This window comes from Heterocephalus glaber, unplaced genomic scaffold, assembly GCF_053883595.1.
Source record: "Heterocephalus glaber isolate CG9 unplaced genomic scaffold, H.glaber_assembly_v1.0 deba00000281, whole genome shotgun sequence".
Taxonomy (NCBI): domain Eukaryota; kingdom Metazoa; phylum Chordata; class Mammalia; order Rodentia; family Bathyergidae; genus Heterocephalus; species Heterocephalus glaber.
Window position 1 is genome coordinate 34422472 of NW_028258139.1, and position 13406 is coordinate 34435877.

The 13406-nt window shown below is 42.5% G+C and overlaps 1 protein-coding gene across 1 annotated transcript in view; it reads left to right on the forward strand.

The window, feature by feature from the left end:
- The window catches only part of Adamts3 (ADAM metallopeptidase with thrombospondin type 1 motif 3), a 343729-nt gene that overhangs the window by 36052 nt on the left and 294271 nt on the right, over positions 1 to 13406 (forward strand). Inside the window, exons 2-3 of the mRNA XM_087185304.1 lie at positions 5261 to 5658; positions 6359 to 6386. Coding sequence (XP_087041430.1) covers positions 5261 to 5658; positions 6359 to 6386 — 426 coding nt within the window. The remainder of the gene's footprint in view (positions 1 to 5260; positions 5659 to 6358; positions 6387 to 13406) is intronic.

Here is a 13406-nt window from a genome sequence, read left to right on the forward strand (position 1 = left end):
CCATTATTTCTGTGAACAGTTTTTTTTATGTCATCTCCACTCTCTTCTGTTTCTTCTTTTACTCCAATCAGTCTTACATTATTCTTCTTTGCATCATCTAGCAGCTGCTGGATTGATTTCTCATGATCCCTTACAATTTTGAAGCAATTTTCCTTTTCCTGGTCACTAATTGCAAGCTTATCTTCTATATCTGAAATTCTGTCCTCACATTGGCTCATTCTGCTGTGTAGGCTTTCAATGGAGTTTTTGTTCTCTTGAAAATCTATTTGCATCTGTTTTATGGATTCCATTCGTTTCCCATGTTGGGATTCCATCATGTTCCTCAACTCTTCTCTAGCTTTATTAATCATGTCTTGCACTATGAGCACAATCTCTGCTGTTATCTGAGAAATTATTTCTGATTTCATTTTTTCCAGATCCTCTTTTGTTGCCAGTTCAGGGAGTCTGGGTGGTTGAGTATCAGAGTGTTTCATCTCATTTCTCTTTGGGGTTGCTGTAGGTGATCTGGAAGTCTGGTTTTGAGATTTGTTTACATGTCTCCTCATTTCAGAACGGGGAGGGGTGTGTGTGTGTGCTGTTGGTGCCTGTGCAGCTCACCTCCTCTGAGCTGGGAGCAGTTCGACAGTGGCCTGGAAGCCCCTTTCTCTAGGCTGGGAGTGGCGGGATGGACAGCACTCCTCAGGCCCCTTCCTCTGAGCTGGGAGCAGTGGGACAGCCTCCCGGAAGCCCTTTCCTCTAGGCGGGAAGTGGCAAGATGGGTGGCGGCCTGTAAGCCCCTTCCTCTGGGCCGGGAGTGGCAGGATGGACAGTGGCCCGGAAGCCCCTACCTTTGGGCTGGGAGCAGTGGGACTGAGCCTGGAATCGCCTTCCTCTGAGCCAAGAGTGGTGGGATGGCGGCTCAGAAGCCCCTCTTGGCACTTTCCAATACAAGTTTTGCTATCAGTAACATGGATTGGTTAGCTACTTAAACAAGTTTATCATATTTATTGAATGGTCCATATCTAAGTTACTTTTCTCTTGTGGAGAGAAAATACCTGACATCCAAAGTTAAAGGGGGAAAGTGTTATTTAGCTCACAGTTGTGGAGGTTTTAGTCCATAATTGGCTGGCTCCATGGCAGGTTGGCTTGGCAGAAGGGCAACAGTTCATGGCAGGCAGAAGGTAGCAAAGCAACAAGGGACAACCACAGGTCTTTCTTTCCCTTACATCTTATCCAAGCTACTTGCTCTTAGGTTGAGTAACACTCATGCCCTTAATCCTATTGCCCTTGATTCTAGAATTGCACCAGGAATCCCAGCCTCACACACCCTAGATCCAGCTACCTCTGTAAAAGCCCCACCTATGACTATGTGAGGCTTTGGGGAGACATCTAGACACAAGCCCTAACAATCCAACATGTGAAAAGCACATCACTGATTTTGAAACTCTGCCTCTCCAGAAGAATACATTGTTAATTTAACAATTCTCCTCTATTTTATCTAGCATTCTATTATATTAGGATTCACTGAAGTATATTCTTAATTGAATTCATGAAGAAAATCATGGCAGAAATGCAAAGTAATTTGTCAATAATTCTAAATGCTTTGGTATTAAAATAGCCACAATGATTAGATTATGTCATTATGAGAAATGTCTGAATTTTAAATTTTTATTTATTTATTTATTTTAAGAATTTTAAATTTTAATTGCACCCTTGTTTCTGTTTATACTTTGGCCCAGGAGAGTCTGATCTTCCATTATCATTCACACTTTCTAAGCAAAAAATATTTTGAAGGCTTAAAAAAATAGAAAAATATTATGAAAATAAAATAACAGTCGACAGTATCTGTTTACAGGACTTGAGTATAGACAACCAAATAAAAATGTTATATCAAACTTTATCAAGGAAAGAAGGAAGACTATTTATGATCCAATCATAGGTAAGAGTGCAAGGAATAATCCTAAATCAAGAAAAAAAATCAAAGAACATAAGGAATAATTTTTCCCTCAAGCTTGTTCCATTGTGGAATTATTCTTCTAAAAATGAATGATTAAATAAAAAACATCCTGGACACTCAAATTTATCCTTGCATGATCCTGGTTTTCCTCTGAAGGGAAATATTGCAATAATAGCACTTCAACTGCTAGCCAAAGCAGGAACCAGATGATCTCATAGGGCTCTTCCATCTTTAACTTCTTGATGCTTGCACTCATAAATTTCTGTGGTGTTTTAACCTTTCAGTGAGACTTCTGAAAACTTCTGTAAAAACAGATCCAAGTTAGAAATAGATTAATCACCAACAGGATGAAGAAGAAAACACTTCATTTCAGTCTATGGAATCGAGATAGTGAATGTTTATTCCCTCATTCATTCAACAAATATTCTCAGTTCATACTATTTGGCAGGAGTGTGAAAGTTCAGTATCCCAACTGCTAACCAAACTAATGCCTTGATTTAAAAAAAAAAAACAAGTTAGGAGTAAAGCATTCATAGTATACTTGATTCTCTGATCCATGGGTGATAACAGTAAGTACTAAATCAAAGGGTGCAGTGTGAGCGGAGGCATGAGCTTGACTCTTGTCCTTAGTGAGCACAAAACCAATTCTCCATATGCTCCTGCCAGCTCCTTTCCTCATCTGGCAAGTCCGTTAAGTACATCCTGGGGGTACAGTGGCACAGAGTGAAGACAAAGGCCAACAGGCCCAGCTCTTACTGTCCCATAGTAGCAGGCCCCATGCACTACTCTGACAGTCCTCTGTGCTAGTTCTGGGTGTTAAAAATCCCAGAACCTAGAATAAAGTTCATCGGCAGACAGAATAAAGCTCAAAAACAGACAATTTTGCCTGGACATGCTCTGAGTGTACAAGTGCACTCTGCAACTTTCACACTGGGAAACTGTGCTAGACTTTTATCATCAGTGTAATTACTTTGGAAATTATTTATGAACTTAAACACATTTTGAAAGAAAACATACTGCAACATGAGCTTAGTATTTTTGTGCATGACCTATTAGCATCACCTGTTGTAGGACATTCTTGGTCTTGTGGACAGGCGGAAGGGTGTTACAGACTGAGCAGAGGGGTCCTGGGAGCATCAGGGAAATGTGGAGGGGAGAGGGATTTGACTCTGAAGGCTGGAAGGGGTCAGTGTGTGACAGGAACTCAGTAACTCTGCCTTTAACTCTTAGCATTATCTCTGTAAAATTAAATCTATCATGTCTTAGCTGTTTACATTTTCCAACTTTATTTAGAAATTGGCATATTTCCTTCCCAGTGAGCCATCTGTAAATATACCATCATTTTTATTTAAATAAATATACATGTAAGCCCTCATTATGTCCTAGACAATGTGCTACTACCCATTTTACATGTAAGGTCATGACACTTTCATTTAAATTTTGTAAAAGCACTATTATTACATAGACATTAGAGCTCAGAAAACTGAGGCTGAATCTGCACGTGAATCCAACCAATTTGACTCAAAGTTCATCTTCCTGTAATAACTGAATATGTAATGGTATCTTTCTAAGCATGTTCCCACCCAGGGGGAAAGCCTGAGGAGAAAACATTCTTTGGTCATTTAAGTATGGGACCAAACTACCCCACACCCCCCAGATTCACAATGCATTTGTGATATTAAAGTCCCTGTGCAGTCTGAAATGGAGAAGTCCATTTCATTTTTTATGAGTATTTCACAAACTTTAGTTGACTGCTAGAGAATTTTCCCAGTAAAACAAACCAGAGACCAAATCTTTTGGAAACAGTCTTACAGCATATTGGGAAATCTTTGTCAATTAGAAGTCAACTTACCTAGAATCAAAGAGATATAAACCTTACTGTATACTCTAAAATCAATGTTTGACACAGTGAAAGTTTGGGCTAGTTGGGTTATGAATTCAAATAAACAGGTCCTGACTAGTATCTGGAAAAAGAAAATAGGGAGAATATATGTGTTTTGTTGCATTCAGTTTAAGTATGGTACTGATTCATAAAATCTTTACTGAATCACAGTGTAAAATGGGATTCTTTACACAGTCATGCCAAACTTTTTGAAATCATTGCTTTCCTAAAAGTCACGAGTTGCTTGTTGTGCTAGAGTGTAGGTGGTAACAAATGTCTATATGTCGTAAAACTAGCACAAAAAGGACTGCTTAATACCATGGCTAAATACGTTGTAAGTACTGAAAACTGAACAATTTTAGAGGTGAAATATCTTATGAAGGAGACACCAAGATAGAGTCTTGTAATTTGTTAAGGTCAGACAAGTCTTCTGATATGTACCCTAGTTTTCTTTTACTTGTTGGTGTATTGGTAAAACTTTTTAATAGCATGTTTAGGGTTGTTTTTAAGGGATAAGAAAACCAGGTGCCAATTTTAGCAAATCATTCCTGGATAGCAAGTCAGTTACACTTTATAAAAATGCAACAGGCTTAACTTGAAGGAAAAGCAATTCAGAGATACTTCACTGCTGGGCTCTAATCCCAATTCGAACTAATAAACTACTACATTTTGTTACTAGGTGGGGCCACTTAACTACCTGGTTTCTTATGTGTGCATGTAAATGTCCCAGACACAGGGTTTTGAGAGATTTAGCAGCTGCACGTGAGTGAAGGCAGGATCTGGTGATGTGTAAGTTACAGGCACAGCCTTTACTTTAGCTCTCTAGGAATAAACAATGAATCAGGTACAGGAAACACTCCAAATCACAGTGCTTTTACAAAAGAACAGTAACTACGACTTAGGAAGCATCTCATAGCTAAATGAATGAATGAATGAATGAATAAATAAATAAATAAATAAATGGCAAGGTTCTAGGCATTTTATTTTAGGCAAGCGCCCTCAGGGCTTTTTCAGGTGAACCCTTGGAGGTTACACCTACAATTGTGCAGGTCTGCCAGAGAGAGGGTGTTGGTGGACCTGGAAGTTCCCTGGGAGTGCAGGGGGAGTCCGGCCCGGGCTGGGATTCCTGCGAACTCTCAGGACGCGGTCGCCTCCTTCCGGAAAGCCCCAGGCCCCGGAGACAGAAATCACTTGATAACTTAATCTTGGTATGAGCGAGACACGCTGAGGCCTGTGTACGCTGCTGATAAACGCAGACATCCGGTGGAGGGAGAGGGACACGGTATCTCCCGACAGGAATCTAAAGGAACGAAGCGTAAACAGAGGTCGGCGCGCCCCTCCCGACCTCCTCCTCCTTCCCTCGGTTCCCCAGCGCCGGGACCGTCCGGAGCAGCGCGGGCGCGCGTGACGTGGGCGGCGGGAGGGGCCCGGCGCCTTCTTAGCCTGCGAGGGCCCGCGCCCGCTCCTCCTCCTGCTCCTGCTCCTCCCGCCGCGCGTGCGGCCCCGCCGCCGCCGCCGCCGCCGCCGCCGCCGCCGCCGCCGCCGCCGCCCCGCGCCCGGCCCGTACCCCGCGCCCCGCCCTGCGCCCCCACCGGCGCCGAGCCGCGCAGCCGGCGCCACGCAGCTCCTGCGAGCTGAGCGGACTGCGAGCCCCAACTTCCCTCGCCGAGCTTGGAGGCCGGGTCCACTCTGCGTCCCCCTCCCCCTTTCCAAGAAACTTATCCGGGAGGCTCGGGCATCGCAGTGCCCGCACCTGGAGCGACATCTCGGCATGGTTCTCCTGTCACTCTGGTGGGTCGTGACCGCGCTGGCGGAGGTCCGGATCTCCGCGGACGCACGGGTAAGTGGGACCGCAGCGGCGCCCGGCCCTTCCCGTACCCCGCGGCCCCGATCCCCGACACGGTCTGTGCGCTCCCGCCCGAGGGACGGTGTCGCTGGCTCCACGCGCAGACTTTCCCGGGCGCCTGGCCTCCGGGCGCGGATCCCAGCCTGGGGACGCCCCCGGGCCGGCCCTCCGCCTCTGACAGCCGGGGAGGGAGCGCGCGGGGTCCCCAGACTGCGTCCCGGCCCCGCCGCCTGCGCGCTCCTCCCCTTTGAACCGGTCTGGGAGCCGCTCGGTCCGGCCCAGCTCCCCGCCGGGGTCTCACTGTGAAGCCGGCGCTGGGTGGCCAAGGACAGAAGTGGGGAAGTCCAGCAGATTCCGAGGATTCTGGCCCCGTTTTAAGGCTTTTTCGTCTGTTTAAATTCAGAGACTGCTCTAATCCTGACCCAGGACGGAAGTCCTCAGAATAGACCATCGAGTGTTAGTATTTGAAATACTAAATTAAAATTAAAACTGGCAAACGACTTCCTTCCCCAAACTGTTTTTGAACTGGCTCTTGCTCCTGTCATGAGAACCGTCTGCCAACCGAGGTGCAGCCCTCAGGCACCTCTTGGTTAGTGAGCTCCTGAAAAGCATTAGTGGTAGAATAAAACGCAGGCGGTGATAAGATGAAACCCAGTAACTGTTTCTTTTTCTTACTTCTCTCTCTCCTTTCCAGGCTGGTAATGAAGAAATGGTGCAAATAGGTAAGCCTTCTCAGATGTCAGTCTTATCTTAATTGAAAGTAGGGAATGAAGGGAGCTAAGATGTTTCTGAAAAATTTCTTATTGGTGGTTAAAAACAAAAACAAAAGCCCGCAGTCCACGAACATTTCTATTCCCTTTCCGGAGGAGGGTCCCACCTTTCTCAGGCTAGGTTACAGTGATGTCAGACTTCTCCTGGCAGTTGGACTTTCAGGCATCAGTTTATTACTGTCCCTGTAGCGGCACTGGTGTGCACTTGGAGGCTGGTAGAGAAGCTGCAAGATTTGGAGACAAAACCGTCTACTCCTGTAGCATTGGGAGGAGTAGATATGATTACCACAGAAAGCAAGTTGTAAGAATTCTACGGAGAAAAGAGGAAAAATGAAGTGCAGAGGATGGAAATTTTTCTCTTAAATTTTTCCTTTGAGTAAAAACCCTTTGATGACTTCTCTTAGCCCATCTGCTTGAAATTAATCTTATAATGTGCAAGGCAGTATTAATACCTTTTGCAAATAGTACCTAAAATCTCAGTATTAATGCTGCGGGGGTTATTGTTCCCATTTTCTGGGTGAGGAGACTAAGGTTCAAAGAGTGTAGTGATTTGTAAGAGATCACTCTAAAGTCCATGGTTTTTTTGAAACTGTGCATAGTAATATATTTGTTCTGAATCCAGAGACTGCAAGTCATCAGGTAAGAAGCCTGGCTATACTCAGTCTTTTTATACACATTTTATTTGAATTACTCTAAAAGAAAATTTTACTTTTTCACAGAGTATTTTTCTCTGTGAATTCTGTATTTTTGTGAAGTGATACTGTAAAGTCATTTTTTAGGAGACGTTTTCATTACCATTGCTGTAAACACAAATCATTGGCCACGTACTAAATAGCATACACAGGGTTTGTGTGTATTACATCACTTGGATTTCCACAACCATGCTCAGAGATGGGGTCCTGGGGAGCCTATTTTACAGAGGAGGAAGTGAGGCCTGAGAAGTTGCAAGCTGCCTGTGCAGCAGGCAGCAGATCCATGCGTGTCACCTACTGGGACAAACTCAGACCAGGCCCAAAGGTGTGCGGTGCTCCTGGGCTCAGGAGGGCGCTGTCCCCATGAGCTGAGTTTAGGCTGAAGATGTTGAAGTCAAACATGTATTTGATACCTGTGACTGCCTCAGCGTATAAACTTACCTCACAGTGTGCTGTCCATGCTGGGGTGGTCCTGCTCCAAGAAAGTGAGGCGCTGTGGGCCAGGGATTTAGCTCAGTGGTTTCGCTGCCTGCTGCTCAAGCGCAAGGACCCGAGTTCGATCCCTGGTACTAAAAAGAACCCCCAAAAAACAAAACAAACAAACAAAAAGCTAGGTGCTGCACTACTGACTGCATAATGGACACTGATTATGCCTCTGTTGCTAGCAGGGAAGGATCATGGTTCCCAGTAGAAGTGGGGTTCCTGGTGAGTGTATCACTTCTATGCTGTCCTGACCTGAACTTGGGAAATCGTCTGTGCATGTGGTGCTGCTCATCCACATGTGCTGCTGCTCATCCACATGTGCTGAAATGCTCACCAGAAAGTTGTTTTATATAACTGCTTGGAGGTGCTTTTGATCAATAATAAATTAGGAAGGAATAATGCAGATTCCAGATTTTATTTATATTTATTGAACTACCAATTTGCTAGAGAAATTCCAGAGCTCTGAACAGTTTCTGAATAATTTGATGTCTGAGGAAGAAGTGAACAATTTAGTAAGAAACTGCAATTGTTTAGAAGATAAATTATTAAAAAATTCTGTCAAAATATATGTGCAGGATAGTACGTACAATCCTAGAGCTCATTGGCTGTATGCCTACAGGACACTTGCGTGGCACCAGCATCATCTGCATCTATGAGCACAGCATTACCAGTCCCTGCTGCCCTCCTGACACCTTCCTGGCACTGTCCCCCATGAAAGGTGACCATAGTCCACTTCTAACAGCACATGTTAATTTTGCCAGTACAGCGGTATGTTGGTGCACAAACTCAATTCTCTCAACTATTCTGGTGGAAAAACTGAACTGGATGAGAACTGAATCAAATTTCCCCATAAGGTCAACTTTGAACCTAACCACTGAATTTGATTCAATTCTCGTCGAACCCAGTTTGTGACCCAAATTCATGGAAAGAATTAAGTTCATTAGCTGAGGTACCGCTGTAGTTTTTAATAAATGGTATCACAAAGTGTGTACTCTGTTGTATCTCAGGGCACCAGTTTTTAAAACATGTCTCATACATCTTACCCCTAGACTAAGACTTGTTTAGGGTGAGGGCAATGAGTGATGGGCCCGGCAGGGTGGACTCTGCATAAGGCACATTGCCCCTGTCGTCTCCACAGGGTTGGTCTGGCCTCTCTCTCTGTCTCTCTGTCTGTCTGTCTGTCTCTCTCTCTGTCTCTCTCTGTCTCTCTGTCTCTCTCTCTCTCTCTCTCTCTCTCTCTCTCTCTCTCTCTCTCTCTCTCTCTCTCTCTCTAGTGGAGATGTGGTATGTGGGGAAGTATGATTCAGTCTAGAGAAAAACTGGAAAATAGGTTTTGAACCCTGTTGTAGTTCTAGGGCTATTTAGTCAGCCAGAGAGTAGCTACATACCTACCCCCCACTTTCTCCCAGACACACACTCTAGTTAATACCTGTGCATGTTTAAATGTGTGTGCTTGTATGTGTGTGTGTGTGTGTGTGTGTGTGTGTGAGAGAGAGAGAGAGAGAGAGAGAGGGAGAGTTTCATGAGATTATTAACCTATTTCTGTGTATATCAGGGAGTTCTTTCATTTCTGACTCAGTATATGGCCTTGGTGGGATTCCTAAGGTAATTGTGGGTGGCTGCCTGGCCTGATTGGGTTAGGAGGCTTGTGCTGTGACACATCTGGCTTGGGAAATAATCATAGTTCTGTAGAAATTGGAAAATCTGAGAAAATTCTGAGTCCTTTTGTTTCCTAAACCCTCACTTTCAAGACTGAAAATCAGTTCAGGAAGAAATTGTCATCATGCTTTACAGTAAGCTGTCTAGGCACTGCTGTGCCCCTGAGTGATGCCCCTTCCTATCCCTCCAAGCCATTTGTTTTTCTGGTTTGGCTTCCATTCCTCTCTGGTATGATAACTGTTAATGTTGAATGCTTCAGGCTTCTCAGATGAAGATGTGAAGTGCAGCCCATCATCCATCACCAAAACCAGATCGCTGCCGTGTATCTGAAATATTCTTCCTGTTCTTTTACTACTTTCTTATCATGGTATCAAATACTCATATGACTGTGTTCCTGTATTTCTCTGGACTTTTGATAATCAAATCCCAAACTTCTTTTAATTCACAGACTGTGTTTTCTGTGTAATAATTGCTTTTGTTTTGTTTCCATCTCATTACCAACTCCTTGTGAACTTCACTTCAATCTCATCACATTAATAAACTGTAATCTTTGTCCTTCTTTTTCTCATGGTGTCCATTTCCAACTATAGCAAATGTTGCGTTAGAGTGTTCTACCTAGGTCGTTACCATATCTCAAATGATTCCTTGAGGAGAAACCCCTACAAGTTGGTTACTGAGTAAAAACAAGTAGACAGGATACATTTTTGACAAGTAGCTTTTAAAAACATTTGTGTGGCATCAGCTCCCTCTGGCAATATAAGAAAGTAGTGGTTTTTAAATTTTTAGCTGAAAATTTGGCTTTGTTCTTCTTTATCTTTGAATATAACACTTTAATATTCCACAGTCTCTGAAAGATGCAGTGAGTTTGTCATTATTCTAGTTCTTAAGACCCCAATAAGTACGAGCAATTACACAATTGCTTTTGTAATTCTATTAGAAGTGTAAGAAGATTCATCTACCTCATAGAATAGAATTTGAGAATTATATATTTTTAAAAATGGATGGCACAGTGTGGGAAGGATCCTAGCAGAGGGCCCTCTGTCCCATGTGTACTTCATCTGTCCCGATTTCCCAAGTATGTGTACATGACTTCGGCTGCAGGACTTTGCTGACTGAAGTTTAAGTCCCTGGGAGAGGTTTTGTGGTACAATGTCAGTTTCTTGTTTATAAAAACGATTGCCACAAATTCATCATGATGAATCTTCATGGATTTAAGAAATTGTGAGCAGCATGAGACAGTTTACCTCATTCTTGAAGTGACAGGTAAAAAAAGATTTTCAGAAACTTGTAGAAGGTAAATAGCATTAAATACTATAGTCTTAGATGTTAAACCACTGCTTACCATTTTTCTTCATATTCAGTAAAATATATTTTTATATATACACAAAAAAATTTAAAGAATGATTGAAATCATTATTCATGAGTAGGCATTCTCTTTACATGTAAAAACCTCTCTATCACATGTATGGTCCACTCTATGATCTAAAATCTAAGTTGCTTGCCCATGGGGGACCTATTAATCTCATCTTCTCTATTTAATATTCAGGAGCAGAGACTGTTGACTATATCCTCTAAGATTCTTACTCTACCTCTTCCTAGTTGATGACATTAAACTTCTCAGTGTCCCTTTGTTACATGTCACGTAGGCCCCAAACTACTGTTGCATAGACTTGTGATGATTTTGTGAGGATTCATAAAAAGCTGGCCCATGGAAAAGCAAACTGGGACAATAGCTGTTATTATTGGGGTATCTCAGACTTTTCCCTTTTTCCCCCCGTGACACTCTTTTACTTATATACAGGCACTTTGTTCTGATTCCTATGTTTTAGATAGGTGGTCTTGCCCTCATGAATTTTCAGAAAATTTAATTTACTGTGCTATGGACTTGTGAAACTAAATCTATGTAGCTCACCATGTGACAGCTGGTGCCAGGTTCGTTTTTCAAGTATTACCTCCATGCTGTTATGTCTCCGCAGTGTTGGGTGATTCATTGGGTGATAGCAGTTGAGAGGAAGAGTGTTGAGTAGGAAGTTTACAAGAATCCAGATGGATTGCACACCAGCTATATTTTGTTTATATAGGTTGAATATTCCCAAATTCTTTGGACCAGAAGTGTTTCTGATTTCAGAGTGTTTTGGACTCTGGAATACTTTCATAGATTTTACCAGTTAAAAATCACCAATCTGAAAACTCAAAACCTGAAAGGCCTCAAACTGTGGAACTTTCTGAATATCAAGTTAATGTTCAATGTTTTGGATTTCAAAGCATATCTAATTTTGGATGTTCACATCAGGGATGCTCAACCTGTACCTGGCTCTCTCCTCTTGCTTCTTTTTACCTTATTATAACTTTTTTTGATATCACTGAAAGTTCCTGTATTTAGTTACAACTGTTTTTTGGATAAAAGTATCAGGAACCCAGTTCATACTGATTGAAAAAGATAAAGGTAATCAAAGTTCGGTGGAGCTGGATGTGGAATACCAGTAATATCAATGATCTCCTGCTTCCCTTGTCTCTTTTTTTTCCCACCCTTGCTTCACTCTTTCCCCTCCCAACTTCTTTCTGCTTCTTCCTCATGGTGCCTCTGTGTTGGTTTTATTTTTCAGTAGGGATTAGGTCAGCATTGATCAGCAGGCATTTCTAGGCTCTCATTCCACCTTTCACTTCACTCCTCTAAACACCTTTTCCACCTTTGTTTTTTTTTTTTTTTTTGGTACCAGGGATCGAACTGGGGTCCTTGTGCTTGCGGAGCAGGTGGTGGAACCACTGAGCTAAATCCCTGGCCCATAAACACCTTTTTTTTTGGCAGCTCTAATTATTTTCCTGGTAGTTGAAAGTATATCCTTGAACCATTCACTGTGGTCAGGGGAGGCAGTGCTCAGACATACAGGACTAATGGGAGTGTACATTGGCTAACCCGGCGGAAAATGGGGGTGCAAATCAGGAAGAAGTAGGAATAGATGCTGAGAGTACCACATGTACAGCAACGTTGGCACCTTGAGGGCTGCCCAGCATACTGGGTAGGAAGTGGTTGCAGTGGTCAACAGAATAATGGTCCCAGAGATGTCGGGTCTGCATCCTTTTAATCAGTGAATGTGTTATGTTGTATGGCCAAAGGGGATTGAGTTGGTAAGTAGAATTAAAATTGCTAATCAGATGATCTTAAAATAGAGGGATCATCCTGGATTAGCTGTGTGATTGTCTTTATAAGTGGAAGAGGGAGGTAAAGGAGAACTGGAGAAAGGGCAGCACAGAAACGTGGTCTGATATAGGTGGTTTTGAAGATGGAGAAAGAAAGTCAGGAGCCACACTGCTGGTGGCCTCAGGAGACTGAAGAACCAGGGCACAGTTTCTCTCTGAGAGCTTCAGGAAGGAATGCAGCCCGAAGCAGAGGGTGCCTTGGCTTTATTTCAGGGCAACCTGTTTAGACTTTTGACCTCTGGTGTTGTTTTAACTCAGTAGACTCACAGTGATTTGTTATAGGATCAATGCAAAACATACAGTGGCGAGAAGACTGTCCTGGTTTCTCATTCTTTTGTCAAACTGTAAGCCATACTATATAGATTTGGGAAATGTACTTGCCAAAAGTCAAGTTTCAATGAATACCCATAAGAATGCTCTCCACATCTTGTTTCTGGGAAAAATATTTATTTTTGTGGCTTTATATTCTAGATCCAATATTAATCTTTAAAAGTACTATCTCCCAAAATGATGTAAAAGGTGTGAGAAATATTTATTTGTAGAATACCTAGCACAGTTTTAGAGTCTGTAAAATTTCTAATGATGACAAACACAATCAATAGAAGCACTTCTTCTAAAGCTGAGACCTTATTGCATTTGGGCCTTCCTTAAATAAATTTCCTCTGCTGTTATCATGTTATTATTTGATCATTTGAAGTTGTGACAAATAAAACACTTGGATATTTCTCTTTAAAGTGTTTTTTTTCCCTTGACTCTCTTACCTGATTTCATATTCTGGTACAATAAAGAATGTGCTGTTCTTTTCCAGATGGTTTTCTTGAACATAAACATTGTACAATTACAACATAAATTTATTAAAAAGCCAGATTTAAAAAATGAAAAGAATTTTGCAGTTCAAAACTATTTGTTCTTTCTTAATAATGAATGACCCCTACTA